The 25,876-nt window shown below is 38.6% G+C and overlaps 1 protein-coding gene across 9 annotated transcripts in view; it reads left to right on the top strand.

Moving 5' to 3' along the window:
• Positions 1-25,876, top strand: part of ARHGEF28 (Rho guanine nucleotide exchange factor 28) — a 350,771-nt gene that overhangs the window by 233,497 nt on the left and 91,398 nt on the right. For all 9 annotated transcript variants that reach the window (XM_060400313.1, XM_060400314.1, XM_060400312.1 and 6 more), the window contains 7 exons: positions 4,139-4,257; positions 8,797-9,131; positions 12,355-12,562; positions 15,276-15,387; positions 19,840-19,882; positions 24,865-24,988; positions 25,340-25,472. In XM_060400313.1, coding sequence (XP_060256296.1) covers positions 4,139-4,257; positions 8,797-9,131; positions 12,355-12,562; positions 15,276-15,387; positions 19,840-19,882; positions 24,865-24,988; positions 25,340-25,472 — 1,074 coding nt within the window. The remainder of the gene's footprint in view (positions 1-4,138; positions 4,258-8,796; positions 9,132-12,354; positions 12,563-15,275; positions 15,388-19,839; positions 19,883-24,864; positions 24,989-25,339; positions 25,473-25,876) is intronic.

Below are 25,876 nucleotides of genomic sequence, written 5' to 3'. Positions count from 1 at the left end.
TGAAGTTAATAAAAGACTGGAAGTCTAGTAAGTCTGTGTCCTCTTTTGGGTTATTAGTCTGTATTCACTTCTAGGTCCTGTTATCTTTTGATATATTTTGGCAAGTGGAGGCTATGGATGCTTCAGGGAGTTATACTGCAAAGGATTTGGGGGCCAGTTTTATAAATATTGCAGTGTGTGACCCAGAAAATCTATGTGGCAGGTTTTGGATGACAGATGGAGAGAGGAGATTTTCCTTTCTTGCTACTATTTTAAGATTTTATAGAGTCGTGCCCTCCCTCAACAAGACTTACTATCATTGCCTAAGTGACAGGATGAAGACAAGGTCTAGGCCAGTTGTCCAAAGTATAGGGTAGATCTCTGGCCGCTGTTGATCTTTGATGTGGTGTCCCAACCTAACACTAGATGACTCGGAGTCACATAGTAAGGCAGGTATTTCCTTTTCCGTTTTCTTTTAACTGTCTGATTCAAGGAGGAAGTTAGTTGGCACCATTGCCCTTTTAACATCTTCCAAATCTTTCAGGATCTCCCTTGATGACAGAGAGCAGGCTCTGAAGATCCCCAACTTTGATAGGCAACTGTGTTTGGTCAGAATGTAGTTTCATTGTTCTGTGTTTCCTTGTTTTAGTATGTGCAATTCTCTTCTACTTTTGACAGGAAATACTGGCTTTCTGTTTATAGTGAGGATAAGGTTTTTCTATGAAAATTAGTTTTATTCAAAGGAAAATGATGAGTTAATCTACAAACAAGAACTAGAGTATATAATAATATAGGTGATATGTAGACATGGCAAAATGGTGAATTTCATAGAGGAATGGCAAAAGTATGGGAAATATTGGTCTGATATCTGCTAAGGGCTTCCCTGGCGGCTCAGTGGTAAAGAATCCGCCTGCCAATGCAGGAGATGTGGGTTTGATTCCTGGGTTGGGAAGATCTCCTGGAAAAGGAAATGGCAACCCACTCTAGCATTCTGGCCTGGGAGATCCCATGGACAGGGGAGCCTGGCGGGCTATAGTCCACGGGGTCACAAAAGAGACAGACAGGACTTGGTGACTAAAGAACAATAACCTCTGCTATGGTTAATTGTATAGAGATCTGCCGTCTCTTCTGTATTTGTCTTGGAATTCAAAGTGTTCAGGTCTTATGGGCAGAGAGCTGTTATGTATGATATGACTTGCATAGGAGACACTGAGGAAGTGCCATCATCAGGCACTACAATATTTCTGCAAGAAAATATATGAATGCACAGTGGGATAAATAAAGATAAATACATGGCCCCATGTGGTTCAGCTCAGGTCACGAAATATGTTTTTGAACCAAACTTAAGAAAAAAAGTTTTGATTTTCAGAGATTTCTAGATTTCAGAATCACAGATAAGAGATTATAGATGTCTTTGTAAACAAATTACATCATTTTCTAAAATACTGATCAAATTAATCATGTGGAAAACAAATTATACACCAACTTGGTCCAAGTAGCTCTGCTATCTTTAAGTTTATTTTACTGCTGTGAATCACCTCTGTATGCATTCTAATCTGCTTTATTGGGCCAGGTAGATGTGTTTGTGGAAGAAACGTTGAATCCAAGTGACTTTATACCTGTGTATATGAAAACGGAAGTAGTTCTTGGTCCTGCTCATCCTTGAGACGTGAGGGTCAGTTTTGAACATAGGACTTGCTCTCTTGGTAATTAAGAACTTGGGTATTGGCTAAATGGCAATGCATTCACTGGCGCCAGACAATTTGGGGTAATATTTCATTTGGTTCTATGTTTTTAAGATAGAAAATCCATCAATTGTTTGCAACTGTTTAGTTGAGTGTAACGTTAGTTCTTAGATAGTCGTTATCAATGAAGTCTTAATTTAGCCATGATCAAAATATTTTAAAAGGGGCATGACCAGACTCCCCAGCCAGCTATTTTATAGTCTGTGAACTTAAAACATTGTAGAGCAGTTAAGCTGGATTAATTATAGCTCAGAGGGTCATGTTATTTATGATTGTTTTTCAAACATTCTGGAAAATGATAAATGAGCAAATATTTTCTTCAGAACACATTGAGATTTGTCAGATTCTTGATTTATACCCTTTAGAACATGCTTTTTTTTGGTAATTAGCAGGAAAATGTATAGTAATTGATCATAAAAATTATACTTAAGAAGTATTTGTGGGTTTTGTATGTTATATTGCAGCTATTTAAATAATTTGATAAAACAAGACACTGTAGACATGAAGTTTTGCTTTTACATTGTATATTTCCTCAAGAAGCTTAATGAAATCTCACTTCACTGTTCTGTAGGGTAGATGTATACTTAGATGTAGAATCTGAGGCCAGGGCTGTTTGGCTCATACATATTTTTATTTGAATTTTATATTGTTGTCCAGGATTTTCCATGAAGAATAGAGGTTTTTTTTTTGTTTGTTTGTTTGTTTTTAACTTATGGTATATTAGTGCAACAGTTATTATGTTTTTTCATTTCTCAACTCACTCCCATGGGCTTACCTGGATTTTGAGTCATGACATAAATAAGATGGGTGGTAGGATTAGGGCCACTTCTGATGGAGCAGAGGCAGCACTAACCCTTTTGCACCCACTCAAGAAACCTTACTGGAATGTCAGTGAGGATGGCATTTGCTATGGTTATAACTTTCAATCTACCTTATTAAAGTCATTTATAGGTATTAAGAATCTACTGTGAGTATAATACACTATGATTAGTATTAATAACCTTGTACCTCACACTGAACAAGTAAATCACCATTAATAATAACAAAATATCAAATATAACAGTGACAATATTTATTGAGCAATTGCTAAGTGCCAGGCATGTGTTAAGTGCTTCTCATGTCTGAACTCATTTAATCTTTATAACCACACTATGAAGAAAGCATGGTAATTATCTGCTTCGTTATGGATGAGGATACTTTGTAAATGTCTTTGGAGATCAAGTAAGTTAGCCAGAGTCACAAAAAATGAGGCATTCTGACTTGACAATGTTCTAGTATCTTCAACTTTATCTTCCTCATATACGGCTTCCCTCATAGCTCAGTTGGTAAAGAATCCACCTGAAATGCAGAAAACCCCAGTTTGATCCTTGGGTCTCCTTGGAGAACAGAAAGGCTACCCACTCCAGTATTCTGGCCTGGAGAATTCCATGGACTGTATAGTCCATGGGGTCACAAAAGAGTCGGACAGGACTGAGCAACTTTCACTCTTTATCTTTCTCACAAGTACAGTAACATCTCGACTCTCTAAGACTCAACTGTGAGCGGCTTTGACTGCTTGGAACAAACCTGAGAACATGGGAAGCAAGCAAAAACATTTCTGTAGTAAACACAGAAACAAAACTCTCGCTGTATGAGATTATACATATTCAGCAGGCAATGAACGGCTAGACTGTATCCTATCCAGGGTCCTTTCGGAAAGGGTCTGGAGCCTGACTACTTCAGTGGAATCCGAGGCTTCCAGTGTGATCACTAATGTTTCCATGCTATAAAGTGAAATGAGTTTTAGTTTAGTGTTAAGAATTGAAGACCAAAAACCCAATTGATTCTTACAAAAATCTTTCAAAAGAGACACAGATGTATAGAACAGTCTTTTAGACTCTGTGGGAGAGGGAGAGGGTGGGATGATTTGGGAGAATGGCATTGAAACATGTATAATATCATATAAGAAATGAACCGCCAGTCTAGGTTCAATGCAGGATACAGGATGCTTAGGGCAGGTGCACTGGGATGACCCAGAGAGATGGTATGGGGAGGGAGGTGGGAGGGGGGTTCAGGATTGGGAACTCATGTACACCCGTGGTGGATTCATGTTGATGTATGGCAAAACCAATACAGTATTGTAAAGTAAAATAAAGTTAAATTTTTAAAAAATGAAAAAAAATCTTTCATGGTTGGAAAAATAGTACTTGAAATGGGCACATATTTCTTTATCTGAAATGATTCATTCTTTACAAAGGTTTTAGCTAACAGAGGGTTTGGATGTAGAAGAGAAAATGCTTGTATTGTTGATCTTGTTATGTGAAGACAGCAAAATGCCATCTTGATTTTTTTCTTGTGGTTTGGTTAAGATGGTAAAGCTTGACTGTAAAATAAATTCCTTCTATTTATTTGCCCTGTTTTCATTTTTTCTCTAGATCGTTCCTTTGATGCCCTCAAAAAATCTAAGCACCCCCCATTTCTTGCTGCTGGCCAGCTCTCTGACATGCTGAATGGTGGTGATGAAATCTACGCTAACTGCATGGTGATAGATCAGGTGAGGTATGAGTGCTGTCGCTTGGGGGATCTGTCCTCTTTTAAAAATGTGCGCATCTCAGAATGCCTTTGCACATTGTTGTATCCCCAGAAAATTCCAGCCTGAGAGCAGCCCAGGTGATGTTGCTGTGGAGTCTCATCATACGATCTCTTGACGTAGGTCCTTCCTTGAGAACCCAGCACACCTTACCCTCCACCGAGAAGCACCATGGGAGGGGTCTTAGGACACTGGCAAGGAGAAGAATGTGGGAACTTATCCATGGGGCCAAAACAGGAAATGACATTTGGGAGGCCAGTTTCTTCTCTGACCTGATTATGTAATATTTGTATTCAAATCCAGCAGACACTAATGAGCGAGAGCTTGATGCCAGCCCCATGTGAGACTGTCACATAAATTACTTGCTTAATCCTCACCACACACCTATTAGTGTGTGATTAGGATATAGAGCTTTAGTATTAAAACAGAATAGTGTCATGTTGCAGGGAAGCTGGAACCCTTTAGAATTCTCCACCCATTCCCTGATGTCTATCAGTTTGTGAGTTAAAACTCTTAGAGACAGATGGCTTGGATGTGTATCTACTTAAGGATTTATTCTTTGTCCTTTCCTGTAGCTTGGTGATCCTCACATTTTAATATTTTTAAAATTAAAGTATAGTTAAAGATCTGGAAATTTCTGCATGCCCTAATTTATGGGAGATTTAAGGGAGTCTCAAGAGTAATTTTGATAGCACATAATTTCTGCCTTATTTCCTGGTTTTAAAACCTGATCTCCACATAAGAGGCATTATGTGTATGCTCATTGAACAGTGATCTATATTGTCCTTTTGGGGTTGTTGTTGTTAGTACACATATATTGTACCCTACTGTATCTATTACTTATAGATATTTTTTTCTGATGTAAACTTTTTTTTTTCTGTCTAGTGGATGCTAATTTCTGCCCATTGGTTGAATGTCTCTTTCCTTTGGTTATGAGAAATTGTTACATTAAGTGCATAGTATAAATAGCATAGATTAGAATGAAATTCAAAATGACAGAAAAACCAAAAAATTAGAATGGACATCAGCTCTCAACAACAAGTGTATTTCTTTTGGTGTAAAGCAGCTGAATGTCAGCCCTAGTTGTAGAAATCTAGGATGAGACACAGAGTTTAGAACAAAGTGGGAGTTCGGGGACATTCTTTTAAGATGCAAGGTGATTGGACTTACTGTGCTCTAGCAACATTCCGATTTTAATGGTTTTATTCTGTTGCCACATGTTCTCAGTGTTTAAATACATTTGTCATTATTTTTTCATTCTGTTCCTCAGTGAATATTGCAGTACCTCCACTTACCTCCAGAAGCTAAAATTGTGCTTGACCCAACATTTGTGGGGACAGACTGTGTCTTTGTATGTTGTAACATACATTAAAAATGGAAAACTCTTCTAAACCAAAAATGAGGATAGGATATAACTTCTCTTTGGAAGTGCTTTGAGTGAGAGAAGTTTTGCTTTAATAATGTGAAGCATACATCCAGAGAGAACTCAAGCAGCCTGATTGGTAGACTGAAATGAAGTAGAAGATTGCTGAATTTGTGCAGTGAAACGAAAATCAACATCTGGCTGGAAGTCACGTAGTTTCTTCTATCGGTGTAGTGTAGTCTGTAGTATAATTACATCATTTGTTTTACTGTTCCTATGTCCATTTGAATAGCAAGGACAACATAAGGAGTCCAGATTCTGCATACTGAAAATAATTTCTAGCAATATCTGCAAAGAATCTTACCTAATTTTCTTCATCTCCCTCAATCTGGCCTGGAAACCTGAAAAGACTGCTAGCTTATTTATGTACTGTTTTCCATGAATTTTCAAGGTTATCAAGCTACCTGATGAGGAAGCTCATGTGATATAAACTACTTTGAAAAAAATTTACTTGGACATTATTTCAAGCCTGTATAATTCAGTACAAAGAATTCTTGTAATACTCTTAATAAAAAATCCCCCAATTTTACCATATTTTACTTCATGATTCTGAGTATGTATTTGTATATGTATATGTATACTTATAAATGCTTAAGATATGTATACAAATATTAACTTGTTTGAGAGTAAATTGAAAATATGATGCCCTTTTACTCCTCAGTCTTTCATGGTGTATTTTCCTAAAAGCATGGGTATTCTCTTACTTAAGCCGTATCGTTACCAAAATCAGGAAATCATCATCAACACACTACTATTAGCTGTTTATAGACATCATTCAATTTTAGCCAATTGTTCCAGTAATGTTCTTTGTAGCAAAAGAAAATTCACTAGCATGTCTTGCATTTAGTTGTGTCTCTTTAGTCTTCTTTAATCTGGGACAGTTCCTTAGTCTTTGTCTTTTATGATAATTTTGAAGAATACATTCCAGGTTGTTTTTGGTGCTGTTCTCTTTGTTTTTACTGTTTTCTCACTCAGAAGCGATGCCTTTTGATGACCACCACTTCAGATCACCAGCACTTCCTTAGGGCAAGTGTTTTGATCCGCTGGGACTTAAAAAAAAAAAGACTGTTTATTTGGCTGCGTTGGGTCTTGGTTGGATCGTGCGAGCTCTCTCATTGTGGCGCACAGAGTCTCTAGTTGTGATCTGGGCTCCAGTAGTTGCAGGGCATGGGCTTAGTTGCTCAGCAGCATGTGGGATCTTAGCTTCCTGACTGGGGATCAAACCTGTGTTCCCCTGCATCGGAGTCATAACCGCTGCACCAACAGGGAGGTCCCCAACTGGGACTGTTTTTTCATACCATCCAGTGGAGGTGGTACTTTCTCTTCCTGGTGAAGATTTTAGATCAGTCTTTGACCCTCTGCTGACTCCCTCCCATGAAGATTTTTCCAGACTGTCCTTTCCCTACTGCAAAGTCTCATGGCAAGAGTATGACAGGTTGCTGCCTGAGATTTGATGTTTAGTATTTCAGTTAAATTCAGTCTCTCAGTCATGTCCAACTCTTTGCACCCCATGAACCGCAGTACGCCAGGCCTCCCTGTCCATCACCAACTCCTAGAGTCCACCCAAACCCATGTCCATTGTGTCAGTGATACCATCCAACCGTCTCATCCTCTGTTGTTGCCTTCTCCTCCTTGCCCTCAATCTTTCCCAGCAGCAGGGTCTTTTCCAATGAGTCAGCTCTCCACATCAGGTGGCCAAACTATTGGAGTTTCAGCTTCCACATCAGTTCCTCCAATGAACACCCAGGGCTGATCTCCTTTAGAATGGACTGGTTGGATCTCCTTGCAGTCTAAGGGACTCTCAAGAGTCTTCTCCAACACCACAGTTCAAAAGCATCAATTCTTTGACGCTCAGCTTTCTTCACAGTCCAACTCTCACATCCATACATGACTAATGGAAAAACCGTAGTCTTGACTAGATGGACCTTTGTTGGCAAAGTAATGTCTCTGCTTTTGAATATGCCATCTAGGTTGGTCATAATTTTTCTTCCAAGGAGTAAGCATCTTTTCATGGCTGCAGTCACCATCTGCAGTGATTTTGGAGCCCCCCTAAATAAAGTCTGATACCGTTTCCACTGTTTCCCCATCTATTTGCCATGCAGTGATGGGACCAGATACCCTGATCTTCGTTTTCTGAATGTTGAGCTTTAAGCCAACTTTTTCACTCTCTTCTTTCACTTTCATCAAGAGGGTCTTTAGTTCTTCACTTTCTGCCATAAGGGTGGTGTCATCTGCATATCTGAGGTTATTGATATTTCTCCTGGCAATTTTGATTCCAGCTTGTGCTTCATCCAGCCCAGTGTTTCTCATGATGTACTCTGCATATAAGTTAAGTAAGCAGGGTGACAATATACAGCCTTGACGTACTCCTTTTCCTATTTGGAACCAGTCTGTTGTTCCATGTCCAGTTCTAACTGTTGCTTTCTGACCTGCATACAGGTTTCTCAAGAGGCAGGTCAGGTGGTCTGGTATTCCCATCTCTTTCAGAATTTTCCACTGTTTGTGGTGATCCACACAGTCAAAGGCTTTGGCATAGTCAATAAAGCAGAAATAGATGTTTTTCTGGAACTCTCTTGCTTAGTATTTACATGTAATTTAAAGTTTGGGGTATTTTCTGTCTTCTAGTTACGCTAAACCCATACATCTTATGTAGCTTTATTTGTTCTTTTTGTTTGGGAGACTCAGATTTATGCGGCTGCCAATAACTTGGTTTCCCAGGTTCCTATAAAATATTTTGTAAGCTAAAATGCCTACTCTTTAGTTTTTGTCTCAAGTGTTTAAAACATTTCCCCTAATTTTTAGTCAGTGGTTCATAAAATGTTAAAATCATAGGCAGTCTCTGGTTTTGTAATACAGTTTATAAAACACTTGGTCGTCTTCCTTTTGTGAATTATGGGAGAGCAGGAAGTAAACAAAAGTATATCACATAAGAATTCTTTTGCTTACATAAAGAAAAACAAGAACAGAAAACCACAAAAAGATAAATAAGTTGGAGGGTCCTTAAATTGTGAAAACTGTATTCTTTGCTTAGCCAATCTTTCCTGCTTTTGCTCAGCAAATATTTTTCTTTCAACTACCAGGTTGGTGATTTGGACATTAACTATATTAACATAGAGGGAATCCCTGCGAGTACCTGTCTTGAATCTATGGATTCTTCTCTGGGGCGTGAGAGCAGCAAAGCCATCCTTCCTGCTGAAGCCAGTGCTGGTACACACCCACCAAGTAAGGACACAGAAGTGACGTCACACACTGAAGCCAGTGCTGGCACACACCCACCAAGTAAGAGCACAGAAGTGACGTCGCACACGGAAGCCCAAGCGCCTTTCGTATCATCTAGTTCATATGCTTCCAATTTGAATCTTTCTTTTGGTCTTCGAGGATTTGAAAAGGAGCAAAGTCGTCTAAAGAAAAGAAGGTAAAGTACTACATTCTAGAGAGAAAATGTAGAAAATGAAAGAACTTTGTAGCTGGACTTGGAAAATTCTATTTTCTTATTGTTATTGCCCCCCCCACCATTTTTATTTCTACATCAAAATTTGCCTCCATTTAGGCTTTTATATTTCATGACTTGAAAGTAAGATACATAAGAAAACTGACAAAAATATAATAAAGGAAAACCACAATGAGATACCATTTAATACTTACTAGATAAGCAAAACTTTTATAAAGTGTAATAATGCCATATTTTGGTGAAAATGCATATGATAGAAACTCCTATGTACAGTTGATATGAGTGAAAATTGTATAATAATTTTGGAAAATATTTTGGCATTTTCTTGTAAAGTTGGATGTGCATATATATTATGACCCAGCAGTGTTACTTCTGTGTCCTGAAAGACATGTATACGACTATTTATTGCAGTAGGAAATAACCCAAATGGTAGGGATGAAAAGATAAATTACACTATAGTTACATAATGGGATACTGTACGGTAGTAAAAGTGAATCAACTGTGACCACATCTACTTGCATAATCACACGCAACTTAGAAACGTGGAGTAGAACGAAAACGGGGCCACCAAATGCTTCAGCTAGAGCTCACATTTATAAAATGTAAAGACAATCTGTTACTGTAGGGCATGCATAATGTGCTGAAGCAGTAAGGAAAAACAAATGAGAATGAAGAAGATAGAAATCCCCCAATTTAAGAGCCTTGCTACGTTGATGAGCGTTGTAGGGAAAGGATAAAACAAGTGTGGCCAGTGTTTGTTTCAAGTTGAGTGGGCTGATGGGTGCTTATTTTATTTTTGATTTTTTATTGGTGTATAATTGTTTCTGCAATGTTGTTAATTTCTGCTGTACAACAACATGAATCAGTTATGTGTACACACATCCCCTCCCTTTTGGACCTCCCTCTACTTCCCCATCATCCTACCCATCTAGGTCATCAAAGAGCAGCAAATTGAGGTGTTTGTTTTATTTTTATGCTCTTTGTTTTTATTTTTATGTTTGTTTTATTTTTATCTTTACCTTATGCGCTACAAGGTAACTTATAGTGACCTTACATATAATTTCTTGTAAAAACGTCCCTAGAACAGTCGTTCTATTGTGTATGATATGATCGCACATATTTCTATGTGTGTGCGCGGGTGTGCGAGACCCTGTGTCTTTGTCTTCGCTTCTTATCCTTTCATCCTTTAGTCTATTTTCATGAGGGACTAGGCCCATTTTTACTGATTTCATTTTATCCTAGGGCTTCCCTGGTGGCTCAGATGGTAAAGAATCCACCTGCAATGCAGAGACCTGGGTTCAGGCCCTGGGTTGGGAAGATCCCCTGGAGAGGAGCCTGGCGGGCTATAATTCATAGGCTTGCAGAGTTGGACACAACTGAGTGACTAAGCACGCATTACTTTCCTTAGGTAGTGAGAACGAAGAGGATTCTTCATGAGAGTGACAAATGAGAATGAAGGAGAGAAAAATGCCCAAATTTAAGATAATTGTTACATTGAGTGGGCATTGTAGGGAAGGAATAAAACAATGATGTGGGCAGTGTTTGTTTCAAGTTGAACCTTAGACCTTTGATTATGTGTCCAGTTTTACACATAAGATTATGAATCAAAATAACAATAAAAAAACACACATATGAGTATATATAAATATGTACCTGAGTGAATATTCCACAGGGACTTAATTGCTCAGAAAGGAGTGGTAAGCAGCAGTCACTGCGTGCTGATCACTGGGTTGCGCTGATAAACAACAGCTGGAGGTTAGAAACCTTTAACAGGTATCGGTACCAAGAGTGATGTCTAGTGGATAGATAATAAAAGACCTTCTCTAGATTTTTATTGTGTGAATTATAGTTTTAAAGATGCTTGTGTGGTCATGGCTGCAAATTAAACTGATGGGACATCAAAGTCACTCTGCTTTGACACAAGAGACAAGGAAAATAACCAACTTTGAAGTCTGTTTCTGGTTCTATTTCAAAATCAAGATGATTTGTTATGTTGTTACTAAAATTTTAGCTCTAGAAGTATAACAGCCAAAGAAAAACTACATTTTAAAAATACATTATATATTAACATGCCTATGGAGGTTCTCCGGAGAAGGCAACGGCAACCCACTCCAGTACTGGAAAATTTTCCAGTGCCTGGAAAATCCCATGGATGGAGCAGCCTGGTAGGCTGCAGTCCATGGGGGTCTCGAAGTTGGACACGACTGAGCGACTTCACTTTCACTTTTCACTTTCATGCATTGGAGAAGGAAATGGCAACCCACTCCAGTGTTCTTGCCTGGAGAATCCCAGAGACAGGGAACCCTGGTGGGCTGCCGTCTATGGGGTCACACAGAGTCGGACATGACTGAAGTGACGCAGCAGCAGCAGCAGCAGTAGCAGCATGGAAGTTTTCAGCCTTAAAGCTTGAGTGGTTTAAAATTTAGATGGAATGGAAGGAGCTGGAAAGGTGCACGATCAAATTCTTGCCTTTTAATTTTATGGTTATCAAAGTTAAATGAGGAAAGAAAAGCAGTAGGTTAGCAGCATCACCACCTGCTTCTGAAGTGGAGTTTTCATAGGAATCATTTTTTCAGATCTCCAAAATTGATAATTGAACAGGAGATGTTTGGAACCTCACTTGGCTTGTGCCTGACCCATTTCTTGTCACCAGCTCTGGAATGAGATCTTCACACCTCTCCTTGTCTTAATGTGCTTCTGCCCTCCTGACTTGTCCAGGGGCAAAGGAAAGAAAGCCACGCTGCATTTTTCACATGTAAATTGCCCCAGAGCCTGCCCCCTCTCCACTAAACAGCTCAGGGGCTCTGTTTTGTCTGTGTTTTTAATATTTGAAGGGTAACTATTTGGGCCTTGTAATATTCAAACCCAGATCTCCTGCATTGCAGTCAGATTCTTTACCATCTGAGCCACCAGGGAAGCTCAATAATTATATTTACAAAACAGAAATAATGGCGATAGTACTAATTTGGAATGACTTTGCTAGGTTGAAACATAAAATCTCGTTTAAGAAGATCTATTCAGGATGAGGGGAGAGAAAAAAATGATAGAAATCACAAGGGTGAATTTTGTTAGGTATTGAATGAGAGCCCCTTGTAGCTGACACCAATGGAGAGTCTGAATTCAGGGAGATAGAGAGCCGTGCCTGTCTTACTTGATGACTTAGTTGTTTATTCGCTTTTTGCTGCAGTTCCAGCCTTGATGCCCTGGATGCTGACAGTGAAGGAGAGGGCCATTCGGAGCAGCTGCACAATTGCTACACTCCAGTGTGTCAGAGTTCCTCGAGAACTGGCATTACTAGCGGGGATGAATCGGGCTCTTTTGAGACCAACACTGAATCAGATTTTAATATCTCCAGGACGGAATCATTTTCTTTATCAAGTAGTCTGCAGCTGAAGGTATTCTTATTAGTATTCATTTGGTTTATTAAAAGCCTGGAAAGTATGTTGTCTAAAGCTGCTCATTTCTGAAAGACAAATTATGTTTATAGTAACACGTGTGAACGTTTTTTAAATTGAAGACCCATGAACTTCATGAGTCTGTCTTCTTACTCTCTCACATTCTAATGTGTATAGTCCTGACATACAATGGCTGATTTGTTTTCACGAATCCCCACCAGCGCAGATCATCTTTCATGGTTTTGGAAAATGTTACCATTTGATACAGTGTTTTCTGTCACCATCCCTTAAGCAATGGGAGGAAGGCTGGTAGTATGAAGTGAGTTTAAATGACCAAGCTTGTTTTGCACACATAAAATTTTACTTGGTGCTGGAGATGAGGTAAATAATATTGCCAAGGCAGAGGTAACATTTGTTGAGCTGCATGAACTCATTTGGAATACCATAGACTCTTAGTTTTTCCACAGGAGACAGCTTTTGTGTCTTTTTTCACATTGGAGTTTCATTTCATTGTGGTTTCTTGAAATGACTAAACTTTTCCAGTGTTACAGGGAAGCCCTTTTCTGTTTGGACCTATGTTTTCTGTTTTATTTCTGTTGTCCACTTGTTTTCTTTTTAAATTGAGTTTACTACTGTAAATGCAATGTGTCTGAGTAAAACACTGTAAAATGACATGTGCTGTGCTTTCACATCTCTTATCGCAAACACATGGTGGTTATGATTGTGTTTTATTTTTATAGTATGCTCTACAGTATGCAAAACATGCTTCATGTATGCACAAAACACAGAATTTCCTCATAACTCATCTGGGATATAAAGTGGTATTTTCATTTTAATTTTTGATCTGTTAAAGTTCTACAGAAATTAGATGTCCACATTGCCCAAAGCTTGGTGATAGAGTCAGATCTAGGCCTTCTGACCCTAGAACCTGAATCCTCTACCCTCAGCTCTGAGGTCTGTAGAGCTATTATCATCTTCTGAAACTAAAGATCATGTGATATTTTTGGATAATAAGAATTAGATATGGTTATTCATGTAGCTATTTCTCAGACTTGTAATGTGAATGGAACTGTGAAAAACTCATCATTACTTAGAAGGAAAAGTAATTCTTTGTGAAATAGTTCTATACTGTTCACTTTTAAGAAGAATCTGTCCTATAAATTATGGCTTGCCTTGCCTTTGTAATTACCCTGTATAACTTTTTGCCAAGGAATTCTGGATGGTTTTCAAATTCCTATTGTTAGGAAAAATGATTACCATGCATGACTTCAGTGCAGAGGATGGCACTTGGCTAGGGCCCTTTCTGGCCAACTCACTGTTAGGGGATAACTTAGGTTGGCCTTTTGGACCGCCAGGCCCACTGGGTCTTTCCCAATAAGAAAGTGATGGAGCCATGGGTCAAGGCCATCCAAAGCAAGGTTAGGCTTCTATTTTCAACTTTCCTCCAGGCTCTTCAACTAAACCACGAGCCTAAGGCAACCATGTGCTTTTACTTATGGAGAACAAAAGAAAATAGTGCTTCTAAAGGGCTGTTGCTGATGCCTTAATTTTAGTAATACATTTTGCAGCACTTTCTTTTACCTCTAACCTTAAGTGGTATCTTAATAGTTAATGCGAGATGAGCATCAGTCCTAAGTCCACATGGTCTCTGTTGGATGGGTTTGGGTGCTGTAAACGGCTTTAGTGACATTCTGTTGCATATTCATGTAAGATTTCTAGAACATGCAAGAAAAACATGTTTTTATTATCTTGCCTTCTTGCACTTTCACATATGTTGCCAAAATAATGATAGAAATAATGGGTGGTTGGGCAAACAGGAAGAAAACAGCAGGTCACTTAAAAGGGGTAAATTTAAACTATATAAATCAGTGATAATTGAAACAAAATCTCAGGAAGTGCTGAATGGAAGATCTGTTGAAAGATGAGCAAAGACTAGAAGGATTTGTATAATGCTCTGATGCATTCTTTTTTGGAGGCTGCAGCTAATATTACAAATAGCCTTTGTGTGTTAGTCACTCAGTCATGTCCAATTCTGTGATCTCATGGACTGTAGCCCATCAGGCTCCTCTGTCTGTGGAATTCTGCCGGCAAGAATACTGGAGTGAGTAGCCATTCTCTTCTCCAGAGGATCTTCCCAACCCAGGGATCAAACCCTGGTTTTCTGCATGGTAGGCAGATTCCTTGCCATATGAGCTGCCAGGGAAGCCCTCAGGAAATAGCCATTAACTTTTAAAAACATAATTTTAGGTGACTGTTTCTCTACCTTCTAATAATTGTTATGTATATAGATCTCAGTTCATGCGGAATTTTGCTTAAATGCTATGGTTTAAAATTATAAAAATAAATGACAACTCAGGTCAAAAACCAGTCAGATTTGTTGAATATGCAGAGAAAATCACGTGACTTTATTTTTCACTTTTAACCAACATGGTTGGAATGTCATACTTGTATCCTAAGTATATCCTATATACTTGTATAAAGTGTATAGGAACTAATCCAGAGCTCAAGTTTACTAAAGCATTCAAAAAGCAATAGCATGTTTTAGAGTTGTGAGTGAGAGACAAACAGAAACAAATCGTTAATAAGATTATATCAGAAATATTCAAGTTGAATCATTTTTGTAAAGGTCCTGATTTAGTATCGTTGATAACGAGTGCATACTTTCAAATCTTCTATAGAATTTTTAAAAAAGCTTTGTTATGATTTCTTTTAGGAATCATTGTTTTCTGGAATCCGTTCACGTTCGTATTCCTGCTCATCACCCAAAATTTCTTTAGGAAAAACTCGATTGATCCGTGATTTTACAGTGTGTAATTCAGTTGAAGGTAAGCATTATTTACCATTTGGCTGTGAAAGCATTCTTTTCCAGAGTGGATTTTCAGCTAGTAAAAGTACATAAAACATATAAGAGGAGCAGGCAAGTATTCTAAATTTCATTTTCACTATTGAGTTTTCTAAACTTAGCAAAACCCTCAGCTCACTGGATATCACATAAAGCATAAATTTTATTTTGATGAAATCACAAATATGTACACACCTCTCTGCTGCCTTATTTTTTTAATAAAATGTTTTCCTCAAAGGCAGTGTAAACTAGAATTTATTCTAGGTTCCTTATTGTGAGGACTTTAGAGAATTTTATTTAAGTAAATTAGTGCTGAAATAACCCTCCCCAGAGGCAAAGCATTGCAAAATGGATTATCTTCATTTCTTTATTTAATAAGGAACTTTAGCAAGTAAAAATAACAGAACATACTTGAAACACAAATAGGTATATCTCAAACAGTATTTTTTGTGGCCCATGTAAACAATTATAAACTTTTATACAATCAAATTTTAATTAAAATACAGTATACCTACAGAGAATTGATGCTTTTGAACTGTGGTGTTGGAGAAGACTCTTGAGAGTCCCTTGGACTGCAAGGAGATCAAACCAGTCCATCCTAAGGGAAATCAGTCCTTAATATTCATTGGAAGGACTGATCCTGAAGCTGAAACTCCAATACTTTGGCCACCTGATGCCAAGAACTGAGTCATTGGAAAAGACCGTGATGCTGGGAAAGATTGAAGGTGGGAGGAGAAGGGGACGACAGAGGATGAGATGGTTGGATGGCATCACCGACTTGATGGACATGAGTTTGAGCAAACTCCAGGAGTTGGTTATGGACAGGGAGGCCTGGCGTGCTGCAGTCCATGGGGTTGCAAAAAGTCGGCCATGACTAAGTGACTGAACTGAACTGAACTGATACAGAAGGAAGCGCATATTATAAGCATGTAGCTTGATGAATTTTCAAAAGTGAATTCAGATCAATAAGTAGAAGCTGTAGGCAACTCAGAGCTGCCCTTGTAGTCCCTCTTAGCTACTACCCCAATTGTTAGCTTAATTCTGCAGTGTGATTATTTAATACTTCCTGTTTATAGTGTATTATGTAATAATTACATTTAAAGGTGTTATTTGGAAGTATTAATGTCAGTCTATAGTTCAGTTCAGTCGCTCAGTCGTGTCCGACTCTTTGTGACCCTATGAATCGCAGCACGCCAGGCCTCCCTGTCCATCACCAACTCCCGGAGTTCACTCAGATTCATGTCCATCGAGTCAGTGATGCCATCCAGCCATCTCATCCTCTGTCTTCCCCTTCTTCTCCTGCCCTCAATTCCTCCCAGCATCAAAGTCTTTTCCAATGAGTCAACTCTTGGCATGAGGTGGCCAAAGTACTGGAGTTTCAGCTTTAGCATCATTCCTTCCAAAGAAATCCCAGGATTGATCTCCTTCAGAATGGACTTGTTGGTAGTATATAGTATTATTACAATTTTTTTGTCGGTATATCAGATAATGCCTTTTTTTGGTTTACTATCCTTTAGAGTCTTAGAGGACTCAGGAAGCAAGAGATGTGCTTAAGTATTCTCAATATTTGGAATATTTAAAATAGAACTTATTTTACTCCTTTTTTCTTTCCTTTTTTCTTATTCTTGCTTTGTTGCATTGCCATTATTTTGCATTTTTATGCTATGTGGAGCAGTATTGAAAGCATAATCTTTATGCTTGGACTTGCCATTCTGAAGCAATGACTCATGAATGGAGATGTTCAATCAATATTTGCTGAATGAATATACTAGACAAAATGCATAAAATACAAAACAAATGCTGCAAGGCATTTTTTTTTCCTTTTTCTTCCTGAGATGTCCTTTTCTGAAGAAGAGAAAACAACACTGATACAAGTGTCAGTTTTCATTTTTAGAATGAAAAGATGGAGAGAAAGGACCAAGAAAAAGCAAGGATACAACTACCTTGAGGGGACAGGAGTAGAAGGCGGATTGAATTTGCCCTGGATTTTTTTTTAATACCATAAGTCTTTCTAGGATCTCCAGGTCCCCCTGACCTTAGCTTAGGTTGGGATTCCTTTTAATGGCTGCTTTGATACCTTTTCACTGTTAGTCTTAGAGATGGCGAATTAAATTTGTGCTGTAACTATTTGGAAAACACTGAAGTTTTCTGTGCATTGTGCAAAATGGTACCTTTGGCTTTTTGTCTCTAGTATCTCTGATTGTTCTGGCAGTTACGATGTTTGAAATCTCAGATGACTGAGAGAAAAATTGAAGTTTGTAAGGGAAAAAGCCCTGATTTATGAGTTCTTTAATGAATAAGGAAGGGTATTTTTGCTTTCCATACATTCCTTAAATCTTTGCATTTGAATTAGAAAGAATAAGAAACTGAAATTAATTCCCTGTTTTTTTCTGTGAATAAAAGCTTGTCTTTAGACAGTATGTTTAAAAATAGGGCAGTTGAATGAAGTTTGATACTCTCCAGAGGTAAGAATTACAAACAGGCAATTTAGGTTGAGGTTACACACTAAATGTACAAAGATTCCAATGGATATTCTTCTATGGTAGCAAACATTTGGGTTGATAACATTTAGGTCAGTCAAAATCATAGGACTGCAAAGAGTAAATTAACTCTTAAGGAAAAAGAAATAATTTTAACTCTGTGTGTGTGTGTGTGTGTGTGTGTGTGTGTGTGTGTGTGTGAAAGCTTGACGGATTCAAAGATGTGTTCTAATGTTTCATTGTTCAGTCTGCTTAATCAGAGGTAAATTGACATTTGTGTTCTTATAAATTCTCAATCAATGAGCTTTGAGTAGCTCTAAATTTTTTTGTATTTGAGCAGAGTGCAAGTTTCCTTTTCCTCAGTAGAAAACTCCTGTACATGAGCTATAATATAGATATACAAAGATAGGATGGTCTTTCAGTTTTTTTTATACTTATTTGTAATGTTCTGTCTTCCTTATCATTTCCAAAGTGTTACTTACGATAATTTCTCCTGCTTTTTTTTTTTTTTTTGGTTCTGTTTTTTTGAGTCCAGAGTACAGTGGTGGCAACTTTATTATTTAATGCTTTATACATGAAACAAAATTCACTATAATTCCCTTTGGTAGTTCATGGGTTTAGATAAAAAGGAATATTCTCAATGTTGAAATGACAATTACAGCATCACTAAGACAGACAAAAGTGCTCTACATTTAAGAATTTGAGAAGTGAAGTGAGTGTACTTTTGAACATTATTGTGCTCTGATGGATGGAATCCTATTAGACTTTGTCCAGTTGCCTGAGTCTGATTCTGTTACTTTATTAGCTTGATTATCTTGGCTATATGGCTTATTCTCCTGACATCTCAGTCTGTGTACAATAAGAATAATGCTTTCTGCCCATGACTTAATTTGCAGAATATTTAATGGGAAGAAAATAAAAGTCTTCAGATTCTTCATAGTAGGTTTTCTACTACCTACAAGATAGTCTTGGGTTCAGCACTGGAATTCCACATCTCAGAGGACATGTTTTTCTTAGTTTTCCTCCATGTCCATCTGGCCCGTTTCCCTTTGCAACCTCGCTGTCCCTCTTCACTCTCCCGGATGGAAAAGGGCCTGTCCCTGGCGTGTGGATTGCGCTCCACAGCAGGCCGCCCCTCCTTCAGTCTCTCTCACTGTGTGCATCCGTGTCTCTGCTCCATCCCTGTAGTAGATACTCCAGCTGGGCAAACAAGCTGGTGCTAAGCTGCTTGCAAGAATCTCCCCTTTCTACTCTCCCACCCCCAAGCCTGGTGGGGGAGGGACTCTCCCCTTCCCATAAGCCGCAAAGCACATCTCCAAACTGACTGCTCTGTGAAGGCATTACAGGTATATTAAAACAGACTTTCCCTTAGGTTGGCTTTCAAGACTTTCCTTTTAAGCTTTGTGAAAAAGGCACTAAGATATTTATTGATTCTGTATTATGTTGGAAAACGAGTGGTAAGAATAAGGAAGGGATAGGAGGGAAATTTGGGGGAGAATGGATATGTATATGTATGGTTGAGTCCCTTTGCTGTCTACCTGAACTATCACAACATCGTTAATTGATGTGTTCCAATATAAAATAAAAAGGTTTTTTTTTTTTTAAAAAAAAAGAATAGGGGATGAAGCCCTAGTGAGAGATACTGAGAAAGATAGAACTGGTTTCCCATCCTTCTGAAAATGTCTGCTGCCCCATGCTGATGCTAACTTAGTTCATAAAATCATTAAATGTTGTCATGTTTTGGCCTCTTCTCCATTTTCTCCAAATTAGGGAAAGTGATAAAGATGTCTGGAGCAGTGCCCTAGTTATACAGAATAACTTGTTTGCTTGTTATTTGTTAACTGGTGGTATGTATAATGATAACGTAGAGTTGAATGCATTGTGTGCGCTTCAGACTAACACATGACTGCTCGTTCGTCTGCCTTCTTTTCATTTTATTATTCTGTGTCTTGTAGAGCAAAGAGCTTACAGCTTGCCGGAGCCACCAAGAGAAAACAGGTATTTTAACTCTTTCAGATTTCCTGAGGCACTGTTTGATCCATCTCTGGAAATGTTTAGCCATCGTTTTCGATACCTGTTCAGTAGTTTGTGAGAGATTTTGCATAAAGAGCCTGCTTGAGGTTTTGCTCCCTTTGTGATCTGTGTGGGTGTACGCGTGCCAGCTGCTCCTTCCAGCCCCTGGATGAGCAGGGCTCAGGACTGGGGACACGGTAGGCTGGGGTTATTTTCAAAGCCAAACACTTCCATGCACAGGACCATGGGGAGCAGTGTGAGACCACCTGGTTTAGAAAGGCATCATGTTCTCACGAGGTCTGTCCACCACAACAGGAAGACTGCTGTGTGATAACAGGCCCCCGGTGCCAGCTACAGAAAGTACCCAACATCCCTGCTGTCTGTTATCATGGAGTCTTGTTTAGAAGTGTTAAGTTTGAAACAAAGAATAAATGATACAGAAAACGCTTTGAACGTTATCAACTTTCTGATTAATATGCAGATTTGAAAGCTGTACGCCCTAAGCTGCTCTTTCCCCTAGAAGGTAAAACTGTCCTTGGAGTTAACCTTGGGCAGCTGATGAGCCAGCAGACTGGACCACTGTGTTCTGTGGGTCTTGAGAAACTAACCATGAGTCACACTGTGAAATAGCCTTGGGGTTATGTCAGACATGGCACAAATGTTTGACTTTGAGAGACCATATGAGAAGGAAGAAAATAGTTTTAATTTGGGTGCTATTAAAGCTCAAACTCTGAGATCTTTTACTATATAGATCAGAATGGACTATTTTGCTTTACATGTTGGACTGTAAGTATGAAGAAGAAAAAGAAATCTCCTTTGTTCCTTTCTTCTTTTTTGGAAATCAGAATAGAAATTTTGAAACAGAGACAGACTTAGAATGCCATTTAAGCATAGGCCGATGAGGATGGCATCAGGACAGTGACGATGATGACAGTAGAGAGCAATAACTGTTGTTGGGAGTTTTCATGTGCCTGGCACCATTTTAGATGATTTGCGTTTATTACTTATTTAAATTATTTCCTGACTGCTTCTGGAATGTTCATCATCCTGGTCATCATTGTGATTAGCCGTCTTCTCCTTGCCATCTTTTTAACAATTGAAGAAGTAATGGACTGATTATAAAGATTTTTTTTTAAATCAAAAATATTTTCTATCAGGAGAGGAATTTAAGACTGAGAGAGCCAATGTCAGAGTCAGTTAAGTACTGACTTATAAAATGTGTTAGCTTGAATGGAGATACAGACAGAGAACAGACTCATGGACATGGGGCAGCAGGGAGGAAAGAGAAGGTGAGATGTATGGAGAAAGTAACATGGAAACTTACATAATCATATGTAAAATAGATCGCCAGTGGGAATTTGCTTTATGACTCAGGGAACTCAAATCAGAGTTCAGTTAACAACCTGGAGGGATGGGATGGGGAGGGAGGGGGGAGGGAGGTTCAAGAGGGAGGGGACACATGTATACCTCTGGCTGATTCATAATGATATTTGGCAGAGACCAACACAGTTCTGTAAAGCATTTATCCTTCGATTAAAAAATAAATGAATTTAGAATTTTAAAATAAAAAGTAAAAGAGCTTGAACAACAACAAAAAGTGTTAGCTTGGATGGGATGTTATAGGGATCATCTTTTTCTCCCATATTCCTCATTCCTGTTTTTTTATCCCCCCCCCCCCCCCCCCCGCCATTCTTTGGTCTGTCTCTGGTCTATATCCCGAAAGCATCCAACTTTCTTAGCCCTATCCCCTGGTGTATCCAGTAGAGTAGACCTTTCACCTCACCTACTGTATTCCTGATAGCTTGTTGGTTATGCCAGTATGATACCTGTCTAGACCCTAATGCTTTGCTTTGGTCATGTTATAGATATTTACTTGAGGTTTTGCCTTCTTTATTTGCCTTATTTATGTTGATCACTTAGTTTCTGGAAAAGAGTTCAGCCAGGTAAAAGCGGGGGCGGGGTGGGGGGCTGGGGCTCATTTTGGACCTTGCAGGCTCATTCCTGTAGGAGCAGACACTTCATCTGTCCCAAGTTCTTAGGATTATATGCTATGACTCAGTTATTTTATTGCCACCATCCATCTTAAATCTGATTGATCTATTACCTTTTATTAAAAAAAAACCTGATTTTCTGAGTGTTCGAAATTGAAGTCTCAACTCTGTCAATTTTCAATTTGGATAACTGGAGCTTTTTAAACACTTAGATGCCCAGTTCTAAAAAAAAAACAAATAGGTTAGGAATTAAGATATTGAGGCTATATCCATATTATTAAGATACTTGAAATATCTGTTTATCTATTAAAAAGGTAATATCAAGATTCTCTGAAGAATGGGGCTTATAAAACTGTATTGCGGGTAATCTTATTGGTCATCAAATCAATAATAGAGTTAGGCATTCTTGTTCTGGGATGTGGAAAGAGTTTAAATTTTTTACAGATTTCGATAAATTGAAGGCTGTTTACTTTCTGTTATGAAATCAGTTGAGGATTTTTTCCTCTGAGTTCTTCTCTAAAGTACCTAATTGTTGTGTAAGTGAATACCACATAGCTAAATTAGATTTGAAACATGGAATCAACCAGCCGTCTCCATCTGCCCAGAAGTTACACTGTGATTTTCATTCTTATAATCTGAAAGTGGGTCATGTCTGTGATACTCGCTATCAGCTTAGATGATTCAGAGTTTCTAATATTTAGTGTTTCAGTATTTTCTGGTTTACTTTGTCACATCTTGGTTCTTCTCAGCCTTTGAATTTAAAGATTAAAGATAATTTTATGTCATTTTTAGAAGAAGTATATGTTGTTGTTTTTCAGTTATTAAATCGTGTCCGGCTCTTTGTGACCCCGTGGACTGTAGCACACCAGGCTTCCCTGCCCATCACTCTCTCCCATAATAGGATATTTGGTAAATTAGAAGCACATATAGGCTTTGACTCATTGAAATAGACTCTGATGCTGGGAGGGATTGGGGGCAGGAGGAGAAGGGGACGACAGAGGATGAGATGGCTGGCGGGCGTCACCGACTTGATGGACATGAGTCTGAGTGAACTCCGGGAGTGGTGATGGACAGGGAGGCCTGGTGTGCTGCGATTCATGGGGTCGCAAAGAGTCGGACAGGACTGAGCGACTGAACTGAACTGATAGATTTTGAAACAAAGCTGTAACATTGCTCTTGATGCAGTTTTCTGTAGCATGGGAAGGAATTTGGAGTAGAATCAGGTAAATAAGAATACATTTTCTTTTATTTGAGAGAGTGTTGTCTTTCTGCTGTGAAGTAGGAGAGAGGACTTCTTAACTTCAGAATTCACATTGACCTTATTCTTTAGTTCCAAGAGTTAGATCTCCTCCCATATTGTTCTTCTCTTAGATATTGGATGGCTTTTGATGGGGTCCCAAAAGGTGTTCCAGAGAGGATTTTTTTTCAGCTTTCAAAAGTACCTTTTTCTCCATTCCATGTTATTCCAAGAGTTTTGCAAAGTAGAATGCTTAAAACACAAGAGGTGTAGAAATTCATGGATATATTAACCAGTGAGTTATCTGAGAAGGTGGCTGTGAAAGTAGAAGGAAAATAAGAGGGCATGGGTTCCTCGTGTTGTTCTGAGTAGTTGTAAGACACTTCATTTCTGTTTACCTTTTAAACTATTTTCTGTAAGTAGCAAACCCAGTGTCACTAACTGCAGGGTTTCAGTGGCAGGACACACACTGTCCTGCAGGACCAAGAGGTAGGTCTGAAGTATTCCTTATTTATTTTAAATGCATTCATAGATAGGAATTCTCAAGTCTAATAGAAAGGTCAAATAACTTAGTTTTGTTTAATGTGTACCAGGTAATTACATGTTATATTTAAGTATGAGAAAGAACCTTAGAAATAATTTAGTCTTTGTTTAGATAGGAAAAATTGAAGTCCTAGAAAGATGTCATTTTACATTTCATACATATCTATAGTATGCTTGCTTTTGAAAAGTATTTCCCAGAGATGAATGTATTAGCCACTAACACTGACAAATGAGAAGTCTGAGGGGAATAGAGAGACATTGGTTATGAAATGTTCATTATGGAAATAGTCTGCAGAAATGTTATCTGCTTGATCTTTAATATATTCATGCTTTCTCTCTCTGTGATAAGATTAGAAATATCAGAAGATCAGAGACAGTTCTGGGAAAATAAGAAAGTTCCAGGGAAATTTTATTTTCATAGCTGGGACCATTTTTTTTCCTCCTAAAGAGTGATTCTGTGGACTAGTGGAAAATAAATGATACTCAGTGTGTTCAAAGACTGGGTACAGTTACCTCTAGCTTGCCTCTTATTTTGAGGGAGTTTCTGTAGTCTTTTCTCCTTTCCAACAGAGAGAATCTCAGGTTGCAGAAAACCTGACTGAGTGGGAGAGACGGGACCCTGAGGCAGATGGTCTGTTTCTCAGGCTATACGGACGAACAAATGTGTGTCTTCTGAGTATTCTCTCTCTGTTCCAAACATAAAATCCCAGTTTCATGTCATTAGTTATTTGGTGTCTGGGTGCTGGAAAAATGCTATTAGCATGGCAAACAGGGAGATGAACAGTTTCAGAATAAAGTTGGGATTCTAGAGTTTCCTTTATTTCTCCAATATTTTAATATAAAAAATTTTAAAGTATTCAGAAAAGCTGAAAGAATTATATACTAGAATACCTATTTCCACCACCTAGATTCTGTAATTGTTAGCATTCATTGTGAGATAGTTGCTTTATCATATGCCTGTTCAAATAAATATAAGATGCATTTTTGATAGTTTCTGTTCTTAGCTTTAGAATAACCATTAAAGGCTGAAAAAAACACATATGTTTAAATATATGTATAATATATATACACAAAAATATATGTGTAAAATACATCTGTGTATTTGTCTGTGCACACACATATGTATGTATGACTCCTGGTTTTTTTGCTACCTCTGATAAGTTTTATAAGCTGTGATAACAGCTTCTCTTTTGTAGAATTCAGGAAGAAGAATGGGATAAATACATCATACCTGCCAAATCAGAATCTGAAAAATACAAAGTGAGCCGAACTTTTAGCTTCCTCATGAATAGGATGACCAGCCCTCGGAATAAATCGAAGGTAATTAAGGTTTTATGCCTACTGTCTAAAAAGTATGAATGGCTCAGCTTCTGAGCAATTAACTATAGTTTGCACTTTCCCTTTAAATTCCCTTACCATAGATTTTATAAACACACATTGAAACATCTTTGTATTTCTTGTGGGGTATTTTCGAAGTCGTTGGAAATGCAGAGACCACTTCATCCTGGTAGATGTTACATTGTGGCATTATCGTATCTCTTGTTGTGCAGTCCTTCAATCCTGATAGAACACGTAAAGACTTTGTATGACTTCTGTGCGTTGGCTGGCTGGCTCTGAGCATTTCTCTTTTTTTGTTTTTTCCCCACCTTGCTGCTGCTGCCATACCTGAAGACAAAAGGCAAAGATGCCAAAGACAAAGAGAAACTGACCCGACATCAGTTTGTCCCTGGAACGTTCTCTGGGGTTCTGCAGTGCTTGGTTTGCGATAAAACGCTCCTGGGGAAAGAGTCATTCCAGTGCTCCAGTAAGTTCTTGGGCCCCACGTGGGCTGTCTTCACGCTTCGCCTCTCGCGAGAATAAGCATCCTGAGACGTGGGCTGTCTTCATGTTTCACCTCCTGTGAGGATAAGCATCCTGAGAGTAGTGCTGTCGCTCAGTGTGTGCACACAGATGTCTGTTTTTATGTCTCTGTGTGGTTCCATTAGCAAGCAGTGACCCGTGATGGCTGACTCATACTTTTTGTCCACGTGTGATAGTCTTTCCCCAAACAGGCTTGCGTACCTTACTGCCTACTGACGTCTCCACTTGGATGTCTAAACAGTGTCACAAATATTATGTGACCCCCCTGGAGCTCTTCTCACTCCCCTTTGTGCCCACCTACAAGCTGACCCTCTCAGTTAATGGCAGTCCCATCCTTCCAGCCAAGTG

Source organism: Ovis aries, chromosome 16, assembly GCF_016772045.2.
Source record: "Ovis aries strain OAR_USU_Benz2616 breed Rambouillet chromosome 16, ARS-UI_Ramb_v3.0, whole genome shotgun sequence".
Classification (NCBI taxonomy): domain Eukaryota; kingdom Metazoa; phylum Chordata; class Mammalia; order Artiodactyla; family Bovidae; genus Ovis; species Ovis aries.
Note: the sequence above shows the minus strand (reverse complement) of the source record. Positions and strands in the feature narration are given on the sequence as shown.